At 44.3% G+C, this 20,745-nt stretch overlaps 1 protein-coding gene across 1 annotated transcript in view; it reads right to left on the bottom strand.

Annotated features, from left to right (window-relative positions):
* LRIG3 (leucine rich repeats and immunoglobulin like domains 3) overlaps nt 1-20,745 on the bottom strand; it is a 44,452-nt gene that overhangs the window by 21,069 nt on the left and 2,638 nt on the right. The window contains exons 2-3 of the mRNA XM_037030050.1: nt 16,978-17,049; nt 16,696-16,770 (exon numbers count right to left, since the gene is read on the bottom strand). Of these exons, the coding sequence (XP_036885945.1) occupies nt 16,696-16,770; nt 16,978-17,049 (147 nt within the window). The remainder of the gene's footprint in view (nt 1-16,695; nt 16,771-16,977; nt 17,050-20,745) is intronic.

The raw sequence follows: 20,745 nt of genomic DNA, 5'->3' as shown, positions 1-20,745 counted from the left end.
CCAATAGGAGGCAGCCCTGAAATTCCCATGAAGTCGTACAGACTTCGTTTACAGTCAAGTCAGCCGTGACCTCTGATTTTGGCCATTTCCCACATCTGGATTTAACCGTGTACAGACAGACTCCTTGATCTAGTTGTGAGGTACAGGGTAATGCAAGTGAGACAATGAGTCAATCTCTAGGTCCTGGAGATGGATTCAGTCCAAGAGACAAGCCACAGGGCCTTAGGGCCAGGGTGTGGGGGTTACACAAAACCGCGCTTTAGAGGACAAAAATGTTGTCTTAAACATACAGCCCAACTGTCTGCTTTACCAGGATGTCCACCCACAGTGGAGTGGCCCTGACGTGCCCAAGCGCCCCTCTCCCCACCTTCCTCCCCTCCCAAGCCACCACCTCCCAGTAAACTGTGCATCTGGTTTTGGCCCCCAGGCTGTCTGGGGCTAGTACAGCTACACTGACATTTAACAACAAGAAAACGCTCAGCCTCAGGTTTCTGCAATAAACGGGGCAAATTGGTGTTTTCGTGGGAGGGAGCGGGGGACCCACAGGTGTCTATCACGTCAGTCAAATGTGGCTATGAGTTAGATACCAGGCCATACAATCTTCGGTTTATGTATTCGTTTGTTTATAAGGTAATTATGAACAAGGTATTAAAACTGCCAATTACTTGAGTGACGAATACAATTTTCCTTGCAGTTAAAGCGCGCTGCAGAGCCAGCAATTTCCTGAGCGGCACACCTCCTCAACGGCAGTGTGGAAGTGCTCCTGGAGGGCCGGCGCGCACACAGTGCCGTCTTTGTCGGCACCGCTCCCCAGCACAGAAATCCCTCACACTGCCCGGATAATGGTCCCTGTATCGCAAAATCTCAACGCTGCCCTAATAGCGCTGAATCAGATCCAAATACCAGTTTCATATTAGCTCTCAGACATAACTGGCACACAACTACCTGATATGTACCAACTACATTAAAAAACGGCTTTAAAAACTATTTTTAATCACCTAGAACCCTCACTATAAACACATGTGATAACAGAGCAGGTCACAAATAGCCACTTCTAGAAGACAAAGATCCCATTCAAGTCCAGTTTTTATTTCTCTCCAGATATGGATAAATGCCGAAATGGACGAATACACTGAAAGCATTTGCAGTGAATGTTTTTGGCAGGAAATATGCAATGCTTTAACCAAAACCAAAACCAACTGCACGAATACCTTTCTCTATTACTTAAGTTAATGTGGAAAGGCCATCTCTGCATTGTCCAAAATCACGGTATGGTGCTGTAAGTATTGAAAGGCATTTCAGTCCCAGTCAAATACATCTTAAGGAGTACGAGCATTTTGGTCATCTATGTTTGTTGACAGTACAAGGTGTCCCGTGGTTAAGTCACTGCCGAGGTCAAGTACAAGCAGTCCCCAGTGGACAAACACAGACCTGGGGTCTTGGTCAGGTGGAATGCAGAGGGTTCCCCTCGGGCTTCTCAGAGGCCACAGGAAAAACAGAAGTCCTATGCATTTCAGCCTGGGCTTCTGTGGCCCAACAATAATGGCTCCACTTTGTTGCTAATTTCACCTTCCGGCCTACTTTGCCAAAGACCTTTAAAATGCAGAGGCAACCATGACTTACCATTTTGCATGGCGATATCTGCTCTGAGAGTGCTCAGGATCTATCAATGAAGGAGACAGGTATGGGAGTGGTCACTGAAGTGATCAGTGATAAGAGGACAGAGGAGGAAGAAAGCACAGCCTCCTACAAAGAGGTGGGCGGGGCATCAGCAAAGCTTCCTGGGGCCAGGCCGTGGCTAGTGTTCCAAGCAGAAGCCAGTGAGGGCAAGGCAAGCCTTCTTCCCTTTGCAGAAATGAAAGAAAGCCTTGAGGGCTGAAGGGCAGAGTTTGTGGGGAGAGACTGGAGGACGAGGAAGTTCAAGAGTGAGGTGATGGAAAGAGATGACAGGTCAAGTGGTGGCCTGTAAGCCGAGTTAGGCACCTGGCCTCCCTCTCAAGATCAAGTACAGGGAGGAGGATGGAGGGTTTCAGATGGTGGGGTGAGGCTATCAGATGCACATCTGAAAAAGGCTTCTCTGGAAGCTGTGGGTAGAAAGCCTGGGTGGGGGGCAGACACCACCAGGTGCGGGGTGCACCGCGGAGGTGCAGAGGATAGATGGTGGCATGTTGGGGTGCTCGTGACTGTCCGCCTACCTGTCCACTTGTGGGGTGAAGCACCAGTCGTCCTCCAGCTTCCCAGGGCACAGAGGCTGCGCTTTTCTCCTCCCCTGACACACAAGCCACACTTTCCCTGGCCTCCAGCCACAGGGACCCAGGTCAGTGCTACTGGAACTGCCACTCCCTCTACCTGTGAGCACAGTGTTTTGTAGCGCTGATACGGGGGCCGGGGAGGGGGTTCCTAAAGCTCGGAGGCGCACGGACTACGGTTCTCTCTCGCTCAGGTGAGAGGTGCTGACTGGAAAAATCCAGTACATTTTAGTGTGCCTACCATCACTAGGATTTTCCTACCATCACTAGTGTGCCTACCATCACTAGGACAGAGGTGTTATTCTCATAGATAAGAAATGTGCTTGTTTGTGCCGAGACTCCGATCATCTCAAGTAAATGTAAACCCAGACTAAATTAGTAACAGTACAATATAACTGACGAGGTTAGCAACATACCACTTGGTATGACGATGACTGGTTCTACTTTTTGACCCACTATGATCTCCAGAAAGCATGAGTCTCCAAAGGACCTCATGAACTCTTAAGTGGATATACATGTTGGTAGTCGATTTCCAGAGTCTGAAGGGAGAGTCCCAGAGTGAAATACTCTTTGTTAGTGAGGAACCAGAATAACAGGTTTTTTCCACACTGGAATTCCTGAACCAATTAAACCGCAACTTCTTGATGAATACGAAGTATCTGTCAATCATTTCAACTGTCTCCTACCTATTGCACAAGCTAGCAGGCAGCTTAAGGCTTTGCAGCTGAGTGTGAGTGTGTGTGTGTGTGTGTGTGTGTGTGTGTGTGTGGCATTTTCATTTTAGAGAGGGTGTGTGCAGTGAAACCTAATTTGAAACCTTTTCTTATATGTTGTAATGCCTTCTTTTCTTAGAATGCATTTCTCTAACCACATCCCTTAAGTCCAATTCAGTTATTGAAGCTAACAAATTGCTGAATCTGTGGTCATTCCATACAACCACAGAGCAAGCATATTAACTGTACCGACTGGGAGCATCGGCCTGGCCCCAAGGAAATGCTGATTTCTATATATAACTTGCAAGCAACCCGTTTAGCATCATTTATAAAGGAATTACAAGTTGTTAAAGAAAACACTATATTTTGCAAACACATTAAAGGTCACTTATACTTTCAATAATACCTTTACTTCCCCTCCCCCCCAAAAAAAACCTTCCTTGAAAACTATCTTGGCTGGAATACTAACACCCCATAATGTTGGGCTTCTTTTAACAGAGAGACTTGGCAAGCAAAGGGCCTCTCCCATGCAGATAAAAATAAAAACTCGGCTCATCTTTTTTTTTCTAAAAAAGTAATTAAGAAGTTTCATTACAAGAACACATGTTTAGACTGGTCCAGTGGCACTGGGGCATCAAAGAGCAAAGCCAAATGAGGCAATTTTAGCAAGGAGAAAGATTCTTGATTAAGAACTAATGATACTAAGCAGCAAATGAGCCACCGTGAGGAGCGAAGAGCCAGTTCTATCAGCTAAAAGCCAGGTCAATATAAAATATAATTATCTTTTGGATCGTGAACATTATAATGATGGCCACAATGTTTTAATACAATAATCAGGGCCCTATTAATATTCCAATTATAACACATGTTAAAAGTAAAAAAAAAAAAAGAAATGAATCAAAAACCCATTCGTGCCGCATACAAAACAACTCTTTTGATCCTCAAGTGTAAATTCAATTTAGTTCTTTACGTAAACAGAAATTTAAGAGCAAGTCTTTCAATTTAGGATGCTGAAGAACATACTTACCGAACAATTATTTTAATCTGAAACAATTTAATTATGTGCAGTAAAATTTAACTCTCATTTAGAGAAACTTAAAAATCTTTCCCCTCTCTCTTGTGAGGCAGAGGCCCCTGTGCAGCCATTTTTACACGCCAGGCAACCGTTACTGTTAAGCTGTGAGTATGCGTGTCCCCATTAGGCTGTGGTTTACTTGCGAGTGGAGGGAACTTCTAATTCATCTTTGGTTCCTCGGAAGGCGGGATTAAATGAATGGGTTTAAGACCCTGAAGTGACCAGTCATGATTAGTCCAGAAACTCTCCATATTAAGTTTAGATTCGCCTGCAAGGATTTGTCTAAACTGTGGTTCAAGATGCTCACGTACGTCAGAAAATGTTAGGACCATTAAAACGTCACCCAGAAAAAGTAAACATAAAGCTAAATAACCTATTAAATGTGGGAGTGCGTGCTCTTGCTTGCTTTGGCTCTGTCTCTGTCTCTCTCTCTCTCTAAGTAGGATCTCTCTGAAGCGCCATTCAAGCCAGTTTCCTGGGGAAAAGGGATGTTGGTTCTGTTCCTGGTTCTGTTTTGATTCACTACACTTTTGTGGACCTTGATTTTCTCACCTGTCAACAGGCAGAAATGGAATGGAATAATCTGTCAACCTCTAAGAAGCTGAGATTCTAGATGGAGATGACGAACACTGCAAATGACTAGATTTGCTAAAGGTGTCACATACCGTCAGGCAACAACGCAGCCTTTAGAGCATCTGGCCTCACTCTGAGGGGACGGCACCTCTCTGTTGGAATCCCTGCCTGGTCTCCCCTGGTTTGTTCCCTCGTTTTCCTGGGGAAATCCTCCACTAGCTTTCCCGGAAAGCATATGTAGCAGTATATTTTTTTTGTTTGTTGTTTGTTTTCTATGTTTGGAAATATTGTTTTAGGATTGACAGTTTGGATGTATAGAGTTAAGATTAGAACTTCTTTTCCCTTAGGATTTGAAGACATAGTTTTCCTCCATGACAGCCCTTATAGTTGTCAGTCTGAGAAGCCAGAGGCCGTTTGGATTCTCTACCCAGAGCTTCTCCAACTTCAGCAGGCATCAGAAGGATGGGGCAGGGCTTCTGGAAGCAAGACTGTGGCGCCCCACCCTCACGGAACTCTTTCAGTAGGTCTGGGTGGAGCCTGAGAACCTGCATTCCTACCAGGTTCTCAGGTGATGCTGACCTTGCTAGGGCGCACCTGAGGGGACCACTGTCAACCCTCAGAGCTGATCTGCTTTGTGCTCTGTTCCCCTCCTCTCAGAGCTTCTCCTTACACTTGGTACTCTGAAATCGCACAGTAACATCCCTCAGTGTAGACCATGCATATTTAATAAAAGGCAGTCCTAAAAAGCTTATTAAGGGGCTGTGTGTGGAATGGACCTGCTGATGGTAAGTCCCACCACAGACCTATTTCATGACGAATCTCCATGTTTTACTGCTCAAATCCTCCAATCTCAAATCTAGTGTCTACAACGGTGAACAAGAAAGTAATCTGAGGGCTAACAGGAAAAGAAGTACTGTCACTCTGAGCACCCAGATTTCACTGAATTTCCCTGGTTGCAGAATGGGCTGCCCTCAATCCCCACCCCTTGTCCAGCTGGGCCTGTGTCCCAAATTCCTGAGATTTTCTGTCTCAACCCTCCAGACAGGATACTTCCAGTCCCCTCTGCCTGCATCAGGGGAGGACGGTCCTCAGGCTTTGAGTTTTAGAGGAGGAACCCAGAGGTCTGACTGCTTCTTCTAAAAGAGGTTTAACCAACCCCCACGTTTAGTGCCACTTTGCACCTCCACGTTTGTAGGTCCTGAACTTCTCTGAGGTTCCGCAGAGAAAAAAAGTTTGCTTCTTTAGGGATCTGCTCTGAAGTCAGGTGCAATTTACCTGTTCACCTGCAAAATTTTGGGGGCATCTTTCATTTGAATGGTCCCCTGTTTTCCCTTTGTTCCCATCGGTGTACATCCAGTCCTTTACTTTCATTTTAAGGGGACTTAGGAAGGCGGGGAGTTAAATTTATGCATTTAGTTCACCATCTGTATTAACAGGGATGGGGTGTGAACAGTCAAGTACAAGAGCCACAGAACCATAAGCATAATTCATCTAATAGATGACTTGTGGCCCCAAATCTCTCTATGCACCAAAATCATGGTCTTAGACGCAGCCGTAGGAATTAAGCTGGGACAAGGTAGTGTCTTGAATTTTTAATCGATCATTTTACAAGACCTATCTGAAAGAAATTCTTACGAAAATGACAAGTCTTGGGTTCTCAGCTGATGACATCTGAGTATGAGACAAGGCCACAACGTGGTCCCGAAGAAGCCAACAGAATCTTAAGCTTCATTAATTTCCTATTTGGGTTGAGAGTGAAGGTCCGACCACATTCTGTATAGACCACGTCTCAATATCTGTTCTGGGGACATTTCACAACGTCCTGCTAGACGAGCAATGTGCGTGGGGTGGACTTTAGGAATCTGGACCTACACTGTCCAGTAAAATAGCCACTGGCCATGCACTTAAGACAAATTAAATAGAAACCTCAACAACACTACTAGCTATTTCTCCAGTGTTCAGCACCCGGGTGTGAGCAGCTAGCGCAGCAGGCAGCACAGACACAGGACGTTCCTGCCAAGGTGGAGAGCACCGCTGGGGAGCACCGGCCTGGACTGCCCATCCCACGGACGGTGGGAACTGGGATCTCAGCTGGAGAAAAGAAGGCTTTAAGAAAACCTTATGTTTTCAGTCTTGCTTTATAATGCTGAAAATAGAAGGAAGCTGTTCTCTCCGGCACAGAATTTGGACAATAGGTAAAAGTCAGGGAAGGGCAGAGCTCAGCTTAACGAAGTGTCCCAGCAATCTGAACTATTCCCAATGGAATGGCTCCTCCCCGGGAAGTGAGCTTTCGTCCTGGACGTGTTCTCGGGGAGGCTGGATGACCTCTGTTTCCAAGGTCTCTCCATGGGAAGGACTGTCTCTTTCAATTCTAAGTGATAGGATTGCGTGCAGACACTCAAAACTAACAAAAACACATTACGATCAGGTGTATATATTATATAGAAAACTGTTTCTGATCCCTGACCTTGTTCTTGATACTTACATGAAGACGGTGGTGAGGAAGTAAAAGCAGAAAAGACAGGAGAAGGAGACTAAGAGAAAGAGGGGTTTATGCAACTCATTGACCACTTTCCCGACTCTGTAAACATCCATCTTTAAAAAGTACTGCCCTCTGGTACCTTGTGCGAGACTGCATGGCAATCAATTGGTGACTCCATTTGAAAAGCATCTTATTTTTTTCTAATTATTACGCTCATTCTGATTCTAGTCCATGTCTGTTTTGTTACAAAAACACTGAAAATTGCTTGTGCCTAGTAAAGTGGGCAGTCCAGGAATTCCCATATTTGCTCTGTGCTGCGTGGTCCTTGCAGCATAAATACTGCCTCACTGTCTCATCTTGTTCCACCCTCTCTCTAGAGAGGGCTGTGTCTACTGGCTGAAGCTTCAGGGAGAGAGAGGGAGACAGCCAAGCAGGTGATTTTAAGTACTAGAAAGGTGGTACTGACACTTATAATTGCCTTTCCTTTCATGTTTTGAATTTAGTACTTAAGCAACTTTCAGCAAAGAAAGAAGTCTTACTGATTACAGCCCTATTTCATTGTTTCCGTCTCTCTACCCAGCGAGAGCCCTGAGCCTGGGTCTAGGGAAGACTGCAGAGATGCCACTGTCAAATAAGGAAGAGAAGGAGGAACAGTCACCAACCAGGCCAGGATGGAAACACATGCTGAATCTTGCCACCCCTGTCAAGAAAAGCAACTAGCTGTAGCTTTATTGTTTTGTCTGCTTTGGCAGCACACTTCTCATTCAGCTTCAAGTCTCTGGCAGAAGTTGTACTTGATATTTCAAAGTAGCAACCAAAATGGCTAGCATCAAGTGGAGAGAAAGGATGAGGAAATGGTATAAGTTCGGGATACACGTTGGTAACGCAGGAGTTTTTGTGGCATGCTCCCCGGGAAGGTCAAATTCAGGGACTAGGGGTCCATTTTACTGACTCTAAGAACCACTGCTGAAGAAAGATGCTTACGGAGTCACCATGCCAATCTAATGATGTTGTTCCCTTGGAAATATCAAGTTTCACTCATGAAAAGTTTAAGTGTGTGTAGAGAGGCAGGAACAGTCCATGTGTTAGTTTGGACAGGGCCGTCCATGTGGTCACTCATCTCACAAACACGCACCCAGGAACCACCATCTGCCCGGTTCTGCACCGATGTCAGGGTGACAGACGGCATGAAAACAGACACGGTCTCAGCTTTTAGGAGGTTTCATTCCGGTGGTGGGAATGGACACTAAAGTATCACAAATGCAACTGAAAAATGTAACAGTATATCTTAGGATAAAGTAGACAATGCAAGTAAAGGAGATATGCATATAGAGGAGGGGACCCTCAAGCCTCACTGAAACGCTGGAGGAGGGGGACTACCCCAGGTAGAGGGCAGGCGGGTGCAGCAGGGCCTGGGGCGGCAACGAGCTGGCACGGGCCTCGACGTGAGGAATGAGTCAAGAGGAGGCTCAACGGGAAAAGAGGATGCGGATCACGCAGAGCACTGCAGAGCTTAAGACAAATTTTGCTCTGGATCTAAGAGCAATGGGAAATTCCTAAAGGGCTGAAAGAGCCATGACATGATCATGCATTTGTTTCAAATGCAATCATTCTAAATTGAGAATTCAAAAACCTCACAAACCTGTATTCTGGGGAGTAGTTTTGAAGTAAATGTGAAGATGAAACTTACGAGATTATCTGTCACAAACACACCTGTGTACAGAAAACTCTTTTATGTGCAAATCACATATAAACATTTTAAAGTCCAATGAAAGAATACAACTTATCATACTAACATGTACATGTTTATTTTGAAAGACTTGATCTTCATGGGCTTATTTCCATTTGGACACAATGGCGTCTGGCTTGCACTGGGGAAGTCTGTGGCTCTAAGACCATGTCCTTTACATACAAAGACACTGGTCCATTCACCCACGTGGGTAGCGCATACATTGGGGTGAATTTTGCAGTTAAGGTGATCAAATTCCATGGGTTCCTTTACACCCAGATGCAGGTAAAGAGGATATGGTTTCTGTTCACTTAATCAGAACAAAGCTTCTTGACACCCAAGAAACGTAAGTTCTAATTTTGACTAAAGCTGCTCCCAGACTTCCTTAATTAATACGACAGAATGGTAACCACTTTTAACACACTGACTCACATAAGTTTGGGTTTTAAAAAAACAGCAACTAACAATATTTGAGTTGTACTCCATGGTTTTAAAATGACTCAGTAACATCATCTCTTGAAAACATATGTAATGCTTGCCTTCCTTATACACAGCTTTATCTGAGTTGTGAACTGTTAAAATTCCAATGTTTTAAAAGTTATAAACTGAGTTTCATGAACTATTTGGGTCAATCTGAGCCATGCAATCAAGCACTAGGGTCTTAAATCACTGTCTCCTGAACTGATTTTTTTATTAGTCTGATTTTTGAACTGTAATGAGAAACGCATGCTAATGGATGAATTCCCCCTTACTGGGGTACTAGATACCCCAATAAGATACTAGATACTGGGTTCAGTATCTAGATAAAAGAACACTGCTGACCAGATTTCCAACCACTAAAAGGTTCAAATCGACCCTTTTCATCATCCAGAAGTCAGCATGCAAATGAGGCACACCCCACAGCCAACTGCCCACTGTGGGAAAAGGGTGTGGAGCTAACAGGCATGACTTGCTGAATAACAGCCAAATATGAAAGTCACGTTCTTTATCTGTCTTCATGGCACTTGACTCAGAAAATGAACCTTGTTTAAGACTGAAACAGAGGGGAAAAAAGGGGAAAAGCAGATTCCGTGATTAATGGACATGCAGCCATTGCACCCCCCTGCTTTAGAAAGTCTGCAGTGACTCCCCAAATTTGTGAAACACCTAAGCTGATCCTCACCAGAGTCTCCACGCTCCTCCAGGCCCCCGCACTCTCGCACTCTCCGCTCTCGGAGACTGCAGCCCTGCTCGGCACCAGCACAGCGCTCTGCACGTGCTACCAGCCCGGGCAGCACCCTTCCAAAGTGTCTCTCTGCTGTCTCCCTTCCCCTTATCCTTATTCGAAGCTCCCTGAGGGCAGAGTCCACATCCTACTTTTCTTTGTTTCCTAGCACTTAGCACCCCGTGGGCCTTGTGGTTGGGCCCTGTGAACAGCTCAAAATCCACCTTATAGACATGCAAACCTCAGAAATGTTGTGTGGCTATTAACTATAATTGATGCTCACCCATTTTTTAAAAAACCATTTGAGGAAGATAAAAGTTTCCTGAAAATTCACCCCAAACGCAAACTTCTTCCTCGCTCCCTCATCTTTGCGGCTAAGATCACGTTTCTGAATCCTGCCTCCTTCCTGTGACCCTCCCGCCGCGGAACCCCCCTGGCCCACTGCCCCCTGTCTCTGCTGCTCCCCCGGGCCCTGCAGCTGTACCAGCAGCAGCTGCTGGGGCTCACACACTTCAGAGCCCTTTCCTTTACATTATGCGCCTGGATCCTTCACCAGCATCAGAGGAGATAGGCAGACAAACATCGTACACTGTTTTGACAGATAAACAAAGAGTTAATTACCTCTGCCTGAGGTCAGATGGACCGTGAGTGTGAGATGAGACAAAAACCCGTGTGCCCCATTCCCAGTTCAGACCGCTCTAGTGCACAAGCGCCCGTCATCTGTCTCGTCCACTCGGACCTTCAGTGAGCGTCTCTCTGTGCCACAGCCAGACACTCTGCTGAGGGGACTGAAAGCCCGGTAAGCCCCGAGTCCCACCCTGCAGTGAGAGGTGTGACGAATGCCACTGGAGCACCACACATGCTGTACGTGGGGGAGTTTCAAAGCTGCAGGGGAAAAAAGACCAGTCACACCCTTCTCAGAGGTTTGCCGTGACTATTGTTCCTGCTGCCCCACGCCCAACACTCTCTACTGCCACCACCCAGGACTGTCCTCTCTAGAACACAAATCCCACCAGACGTCAGAGGAAAGGGGGTGACGCATACTTTCCTGCCTCCCCACAGCATCTCCAACACAGGAGGACGGGGCGTGATGGGCCCCACGTCACATGGTACCAGGCGCTAACCCCTGTGGATGGGGGGAACCAGCTATTATGAACACACCCTTGAAGGTCCCTTAACACACTAGCAAAGAAGTTTTATGCAGACTTATCCTCTTTCTCTCTCAATGAGTCCCATACAGGGCCAGTTTCGCATTTTGCATTTTGAGTTCAGGACCTGAAAGTGCTCTCATGTGTGTTGGGACAGGGGCTATGAGAAATCTCTGTCTCCTCACTGGGAGTCCAAAGTCGTCCGCAGTGGGCCACGCTGTGCACTGGCACAGTGGGGACTGGGAGAGGGGGCGCTGCTTCCCACACGCGAGGACGATGCATGCACTCCAGGGCACGTGCTCGCCGGCCACAGTGGCAAGCTAAATCCGCTTACACTGCTTCAATTACTTCTCTTGTTCTTTTTTTCTTTAATTATTATCGCTGTTGTTATAATTTTTTATTATCATTTTTTTCTGCCAAGCATGTATACTTGAATACAAATTAAGTGGAACACAGGCATGCTTTGTGTCCACCGTAAATTCTTAGTTTCTGGTATAGACTCAGTTTACAGGAGGGGATCTGTTTGAATTATGCCAACTGCATGTGGCTATTCCATAAATATTCCTTAATTCATATACTAATTAAGCACCAACTACACGCCACACACCTGCGTGAAGTGCTGGGAAAAACAAGAGTGAGCCACAGTGGCCTCAGAGTATAAGAGGGCAGAAAATTACAAACAAAACCATTTCATTTCCACGTGACAGCTGAACAGACAAGGCAAGATGGGCCTGGACAGAGCAGAGGAAATGGGAACAGGGGACCCCACTCCCAGGATGCACCCCCTCCCCTGTGTGACTCCCTTCCCCACCTCCAGGCCCTTATTCAAATGCCACCTGCCCAGTGGCTCCCTGTACCCCCATTTACAACCGTAAACCCCGTCTTCCACCACACACTCCCCTACCTCCTTTCTGCTCTATTACTCTCCCCAGCACTGACCACTTTCTGACCCCATTTCTCATTTGTTTTACTTTTTGTCTTTCCAGGAGGCGGTCAGTTCACGAGGGCAGAGACTCTCAGCTCTCTGGCCCACTGCTGAATCTCAACCCTGGAGCGAGCCCCCAGCACAGGGCGGGGTTGGGTGAGTAGAAAGAAGGCAGCCTTCCCCGACCAGCTGCAGGGCAGCTGCCAGGGTTCTTGATCCCTCGGTCCCCTTTTCTTTCCCTTCACAGCACTTATAAGAAACTCAAGTTTTAGTTTAAAGTTTGTCTACTTACTTATTTTTCTCACCCCTCACTAGGAGGAAAGCTTCCTGACAAGCGCTGTGGCCCCAGCACTTAACGCAGAGCCTGGCACCACTTATTTCCCCGGTGAACTTCAGTTGGATGACCACCGTGGTCATGGCTCACCCACCTTCACTGAGTGGACGCCAGCGGGGTCCCCTCACAACAACCCACGCGGTGGGCATCACTGTTCTCATTTTACAGACGAGGAAACAGAAAGACAGTAACTTGCCCAAGGTCCCAAACCCAGAGAAGGGAAGAGCCAGCAGTGAATTCTGAGCCCTCCACTTGGGCTTCTCCCTGAATCGCTGCTCTGCTGACCCGACCCAGCTGGGCTGGGCGCCACCCTCTCTCCTGGCTGGTGGCAGCACGTTCCTCATCGCCAGCCAGTCAGAACCACTGCCCCCTCCGAGCCATAGTCCGCTGGGAAGCCAGAGTGGCACTTTCGAAAAGCAAGTCTGGCCACTGCAATCTGCCTGAAATCTCTTCAATGGCTTTCTTGCGTTTGAGCGCACATTTTGGGGTTCCCCCCCCCATGAAGGTGATTGATTTTTATAACCGCCTCTTCGGAAGGATGACAATGTCATTTCTAGAAAAATAACATGAGGAAAATGATGAACTTGGGAGAAATGTTCTACCTCTGAGATAAGAAATAACAATTGAAGTCTTATTTGATTATGATAACTGGACTCTTGTCAGTAATTCCAGAAATACTTATACAATTTCTGATTAGAATCAGCCAGGTAGATGTGTTAAAATAGATATTCTTAGCCCACTAATTTAGAATCTCTAGGGACAGAGTCAAGAAATCTACATTTTTAACAAGTGATCTACGACCCTCTTGGCCATTCACTCACCTAAACCTTTCCATCTCTAAGACGACAGGCGGTATCACCATGTTGGGCAATACCATATAAACCATCAATGTCAAGGCTAAGACTCACACTAGCTTTATTCAAGGACCAATGACTCCTCTCTTCTTCAACACCAATGTCACATAACTCAGGGATTCAGACCAGACCCTCCCCCAGGTCACAGGGCTCAGGGGTGTCCATGGCTTGAGCAGCTCTCACACATCACAGGAAGCCAGAACTATCAATCACTTCAGTGAGCACACTCACTTCTGCCAGGTCAACGGTTTTACTGCAAAATATGTTCATTCCAAAGATTATTCCACTTCTTTTCCTAAAACATAGCATCCTGTCGTGGGTAGGAAGTAATTGTGAGAGAAAAATAAACAAACACCCTACACTAAGTCTTGCCCTTAGAATGCCAGTTGACTTGAGCTGGTGCTACCTGGGAATTGAAGACCAGCACATCTATTCTGGTTTCCGACATTCTTAAAACCCCGAGAAATGTTAAGAGATGATCTTTCTTACTGGGGAGGCTCACTGTCCACCCAATGGTCAACCTAATGGTCAAACTTACACTTGGCCAAGTTTCCCTGACATCAGAACCGGTCCTTACATAAATTCATCTCTGGACATGGGTGCCGTCTGGCTCCTGCAGCTGGGAGAGGGGAAAAGGTCTTACCGACACAGTCTTCTTGGCATCCAGGCTTCGCCAGCCCTTGCCGCCCCCCACCCCCGGCTGGAAGGGGCCCCCACTGCACAGAACAGCAGAGTACGGAACTCCAACACTAAATCCTGTGTTCAAGACCACAACTACTTTTTCCTTTTTTTAAAATATGTTTAAAATTAACTCATGCAAATTGCCCAGAAAAGCGATTCCCTTCACAAACTACTAAACAAAACTTGATAGAATAAAAGCCCGATAACCCTAGGAACTGCTTTGAAAGATGTGGCACTTCATTGTGGTGCCACAGCAGGTTTCTCTTCCGACTCATGTGATGTGGTTTAACACGTTTCTGTTTGATATTTCAGAAATGGGTAAGTACTGACTTTTGGCTCTGATGATTTTCAAGGGCTCCCATCTAACAGAAAGCGCTTCACCCGACACAGCGCAAGGCAGACAGTCACAGCACTTCAAAAACGATCATGGCACATGTACGGCGACACCCAACAAAGGCCACAGAAGAAAGCGTTTGAGGAAGAAGACAGCCAGAGAGGTACATTTTCCAGGATATTTCGTAGGTATACAAACAGTTTTTCACCATTGATAATGAATTAGCAGGTCCATCACAGAAATTACCTTCCACAGTGATTTAGGGTGATAAACAGGGCCTATGGTGACATGGGCCAACAAAGCAATCCCTGGTTGGAGGTGCTGTGACAAATTAAGGGGAAAGAACGTGAGATTACCGAAGTTCCGAAAAGATTATTCAGCACCTACTGAAGTGAAAGGCAAACAAAATATGAAGATGACTTTAAATCCTGCAAGTTTCTAACTTTCCATATTTTATTTCAGTTTTCTAATCAGAAATTACAGATTTAGAGTACAAAATCACTAGGTTATGTTTTTGAACAGAACTTTCTAATTTACTTAAAATTTACTGCTAATGAGCTTCTAACCCTACATCAAGCTGAAGACCCTTTTCCCCACCCCACCCAGGTTCTCAAACTCCACTGGCAAATGCCCTCAGCCCTGACATGCGCAATGACCCCTGCCAGGCTCTCTCGGACATGCTGACAGAACCTGCCAGCAGGCAGGGCAAGGACAGAAGGGGTAAGTGGCATTCCTTGAGATTTCAAAAAGGCCCCACTGGGCACATGAGAACAGCCAAAGATGCTGAAGACACCCAAGTCAGCGCTTCATGCAGACTCTACCAGTTGAAGCCATTGGGAAAGACAGAGACAGGTATTAATGTGAGCATACAAATATTTTTTTGAATTCAGTGTTTATTTGTCAAATACCAACTGCTTTTTCTTTCATTCCTTTCTGTTTCTGATCTTTGGAAAAACCACATCAGTATCAAATGTCACTCAGTTCTCATTGAAACAGAGGAAAGCAGACACAGAGGCTGCGCCTGGGACTCAGCTGACCCGGGCCCTAAGTGAAAACAAACCTCCATAAATCACCAGATGTGAGCAATTGGGCAGTGATCACTTTAATTAATTGAACAGCTTTCCTGAAATTTACTGTGTAATTTCCACCCTCCCAACACCTTTCCCAGCAGCACCTAACAATGGTGGTTTCTCCCTTTCCTTGTTTAAAGGAAGAAAACATTTTTAACTTCTTTGGGTTAAATTTATTTTTAAATCACTCAAGATTAAGATGGCGCACTNTTCATGCAGACTCTACCAGTTGAAGCCATTGGGAAAGACAGAAGACAGGTATTAATGTGAGCATACAAATATTTTTTTGAATTCAGTGTTTATTTGTCAAATAACAACTGCTTTTTCTTTCATTCCTTTCTGTTTCTGATCTTTGGAAAAACCACATCAGTATCGAATGTCACTCAGTTCTCATTCAAACAGAGGAAAGCAGACACAGAGGCTGTGCCTGGGACTCAGCTGACCCGGGCCCTAAGTGAAAACAAACCTCCATAAATCACCAGATGTGAGCAATTGGGCAGTGATCACTTTAATTAATTGAACAGCTTTCCTGAAATTTACTGTGTAATTTCCACCCTCCCAACACCTTTCCCAGCAGCACCTAACAATGGTGGTTTCTCCCTTTCCTTGTTTAAAGGAAGAAAACATTTTTAACTTCTTTGGGTTAAATTTATTTTTAAATCACTCAAGATTAAGATGGCGCACTACTTAGTTTCAGAAATTAAACCACGCACATTCTAAATGCTATCTTTAAATGCTGGAAGTCAACATTATTTCAAAACATGTTCAGTGCATGAATAAAATGTTATCTGGCCCAGACATGTACAAAAGCTAACAGAATTTTAATTTTATTTGAAAACTCCTATTTGCAAAATAACATGCAATGGTATGTCTAATTTTAATCACATATTTAGTTTTAACTGTACACAGTTCATATTCTGATTAGATGTTTCTGACCTTGATTTCCACCCCAGGTGCCACATTTAAAAGATACTGCAATGCTTTACTGACGGACTCCCGTTTCTCCCCACAAAACAAGAACATTCTATCTCCACTAGTAACCATGTAATAACACCTACCCTGTAGATGCAATCCCAACTATGAGGTAATACCAGAGCTGAAGTCCTAGTCTGCAGAACATAATCAAATACATCTCTATGGGGTGCAGGTGGCTGCTGTGAATCTTGGAGACCAGTTTAGCAATGATAGCAAAGTATAAAAAATGTGTTATTATAATACTTCAAATTTAGTAGAGAAAGAGACTGGAGCTGGAAAACAAGTCAACTAATTTGAAGAATACCTCCATGACACATGCACACAGGTAACCCTGCCAGCATTCACTTACAAGGACAGAAGTGTGATATTTGCTGAGACTGGTCCTAGATTTGGAATGGTCTCCAATTCATTGTTGTTCAGTTTCCTATAAATGCCAAAAAAAGGGGGGGGGAGGGAGCTGATTAGGTCATCTGTAACTCATAGAGGTGAAACTTTGTAAAAGTATTTAAATATACCTCCCAAGTTAGGTTTTAAATAATTTACTGTAATCCAAATGGTTTTTATAGTTAAGTAGTGTAATGGGTAGTTATATTTTAATCAAACATCAAATAGGAAAAAAACAAAGACTCACACTTCTCGAAGGCTTTGAAGGTGGCTCACGGAACTTGCCTTGATGACAGACAATCTGTTGTGACTTAAGTCCCTATGAGAAAACAAAAATAAAATTATAAATAGTTTAAAAAACCACTTATAGCACTTGATGACGGACAAGACACATCAGATCTGAGAAACGGCTCCACTGACACTTGTGGTACATCACAAGTGACCGTCCCTCCCGTCTATAAACCGGATGGGGACCGGAACGCCAAACCGAACAACACGAGCTCTGGGGACAAAAGTAGTTTAGGAGGCTGGCAGATCCACGGGCCTCGGGCCTGCAAACGTCCGGGGAGATATTTTTGGCACAGGGTGAACAGATCTTTTGTGAGCTGGCTCTCTGGCTTCGCCTTCCCGACTCCCTGCCATCTCCCTACTTCCAACCTGATACGATGAAGTCATGGCTTACAAAAAGCGGCTAATTAGGCAGATTGCTAAAACTAAAACCTCGGAAGGAACCTTTTTATTATAAAATAGGAAACATCAGTGTCCTTATGATCGTCAAATAAAATACAAATTGCTGTTCACACATTTATTTCTCTGGGCTAAGGCACCAAACTATTGAAAGTGTCATTTGTGTGCACGTGTGTGGGGGTGTGTCTGTTGAGGGTGGAAAACAACCTGAACCCTATGTTTTCCAAATCTCAGTATCTAGTAATATAACTACCTAACAAAGTTAAGCAGAATGTACAAGGCGCCGTGATCAGATTTCTCTTCAGTCATTAAAATAGTTCTGCCTCTTCCTCAAAGGCTCCATTGAACTTAGTAACAATTGTCATTAAACATTATTTCTTAAAAAAAAGTAAAATAAAACTCCTATGTACACAAAACTCTAGGCTAGGAAGTCATCACAGCATTTAAGATTCAAACTGCAGAGTTCAACGTGCCCAATACTGGGTTCTACTCCCTGTATTTGTCAACACACTCAGCATGTGCCTTCAATGGGCTGATGAAGGGAAAATGGCTGAGCAGCTGTGGAAAACCAGGCAAACGACAGGACGGGTTGACCCTCTCCTCCTGGAAGGGTCTGACCAACCTTACTACGTTCGCTCAGTGTTGGAAAATGATTTTTAAATAACCAGTTTCAAATAACCAAACTTGACTGGAGAAAAGCATGAACCATGTGTTATATGCATATGTATGCTCCCCCTACCCGGCCCTGCACAAGGCAGGGAAATCGCAGAGAAGCACAGTGTTACTTAGCGCACACCCATTAGTTAACAATTAGAAATCAGAGAGCCTTTCAGCCTTTGAATTTTGTTTTGAGAATAAACCTGGATTTCTCTACTTCACCAAAAAAAAAAAAATCTGCAAGGTTTTTTTATTTGAAACATGTTTGCCCAAAGACCTACCAGACAGTAACAGACATGAGTAGATTTGTTCTGGTAGAGTTATAACATGAAAAAAAACCTGGCACCGCCTTTAGACTATAAAAATCCTGCAATTACAACCACTGCTGTGCATGCTCACCACGCTGGAGCCAGACACTTTCCCTCACAAACCAGCCCAGGTCCATCTGGAGTTCATCAAGGAAACCGTGAGCCCAACAACTCACGTTAGGATTCAAACAAAACCTGTGTGCTCTTAGCACCACAGACAGTCAGAGGGTTCCCACAGGGCTCAAAAAACAACCAAGGAAAAGAGTCCTTCACCTGGGAGGTAGCCTGAATCAACAGAAAGTCTCACTCGGACCCACTTAACTAAACACTGAACCGGCATAAAACTGCATCCCCGTATTGTCTCACATTTAAAAACGAAAGGCGGAACCAATCTGGTATTTACACTTAACACAGGTGATTTGCCTTTTAATTACAAAAACTAAAATCTCACTCTTCACTTCGTTTGAAGGATTATTTCACAAGGGCAATCCTGTGAGAAAAGAGATTGAGTGCCTAACATTTTTCTCAAACAGGAATGGGATGAGAACCCCAACAAAAGACCTTTAAATTGAGAAACTGCCCCCAGAGAACAGAGCACCACTGGGGACCACTCACTCGTGATTCAGAAGCAAGATCTGGTAACCTTAAATATTTCAGCGACTGCAACGCTTCCATTCTTGAATTTTGTGTGCTACTATTAAAACCACATTATATGTGGGAGAAAAAAATCGCCCCCTATGTGACTTTTACTGTGAAATACTTAAAGCCATGACATTTTTAATGCACCTAAATTTAGACTTAATACAGTTTATGTCTCAGAAGTGATTACTTTCCAGTACAAGGATGTCACATTTTCCTAAATCTTCTTATGTTGTTTTTATGGCTAGAACATCAGAAACAAATTCAAGTTGTATAATGTTAATTCTTTGTTAAAACCCATAAGAACATTCAATAAGAAAGGCAGATTCTTCATTTTTAGAGTCCCATTAATGAACATCTTCACCAGGAAACTTTTTTTTAAAAGAAATCATTTATAATAGTGTAAGAAACATAAAACGTTTAGGGATATATCTTTTTTAAATGTATAACAATCCTTTTGCCTCTAAAATTCTTCCTTGTCCATTTACCAGTTAGAGTCAATATTATTTTGCATTAGTTTCAGGTGTACAGCTGCACATAGTGGTGAGACAATCCTCATCCTTTACAATGTGTTCCCAAGAAACCTTTTAAAAACGACTTCTGGCCGTGAGGTTCATGGAAGGGAAAGGTGGTCGGGCAAAGAGGTGTTACCTATTCACCCAGAACTCAGCTGACCAAACACTTGAAAACTCAAACTCGACCTGGTAGAGAGAAGCCTCTCCTCCTGCATATGAGCAGGCGAATAAATATATATGAACATAATTAGTTTACAGCATTTGGTCCTAGCTATCATTTTCTTCCTTTTCCCATTCGGAAATCTGACTTCCAAGTCAAATTTTAAAATGCAAATCCAGCACAGCTTCTTAATCAACCCCACTGGGGCCTGCAGAGCTGCTAATTCAGCAGAAATCTGGAAAGCTGGAAAACAAAAAGCCAGGCTGTAGCTGTTTTAAGACACTGATCCAAAGTGACTCATAAATCAGCCTGCTATGTTCAAGTTTTAGTCTGGAAAATATAGAAAAACAGCTGTGAAAACCATAAGGACCATCACCCCCACCACCCCAGGCCCAATTCTGGTACCAACCAGGGGATTTGTTAAGAGGTGAACACTAAAGCAACCCCACCAGCAGAGAGTACCCTTCAGACTTTATCTGCCCAGCTAACTCAAACATTTTTAAGAGATACAATCAATAATTTTGAAATTCCAGCAAGATTTTAATAATACTTGAGGTTCCCACTGGCAACTGAGCTACTTTTCCCTCTTCTGGCTGAGTAACATATTCTAACGATCACCCTTCTTTAGGCTCAGGACTCCGTAAGCACAAACTCTAGATGCAAACTCAAGTCTGCCTTTAAGGCAGTTAGTTGTAAGCAGGCTTCAAATAGTTAGTTTTAAGAGCCCCTTTCAATAAAGTATTAGAGGCTACTTTTTAAAAGGAGAACTAACTACAGTATTATTACATCGCAGCTTAAACTATTCAACTTGTCACACATGGGGTTCCAACGGCAATAAATTACAATTGAGTCAAGTGAAAAAAAATACACAGGTATAATAGAAAGATTGAGTTTTTAACTTGCTAATTCAACAAACATGACAAAAGGCAGACAATAAACTTTTTCTGAATAGGGCTCTCATAAGCTAGTCCTAAGGCAAACTTTTACTACTTTAATTACCTAACGAGAGGAAGTTAAGATATGAGAAGAACAATATGCATCTTTCTAGT

Source organism: Sturnira hondurensis, unplaced genomic scaffold (assembly GCF_014824575.4).
Source record: "Sturnira hondurensis isolate 20B ecotype Veracruz unplaced genomic scaffold, ASM1482457v3 Scaffold0020601, whole genome shotgun sequence".
NCBI classification, from domain to species: domain Eukaryota; kingdom Metazoa; phylum Chordata; class Mammalia; order Chiroptera; family Phyllostomidae; genus Sturnira; species Sturnira hondurensis.
This window is presented reverse-complemented; position numbering and strand designations above follow the sequence as displayed.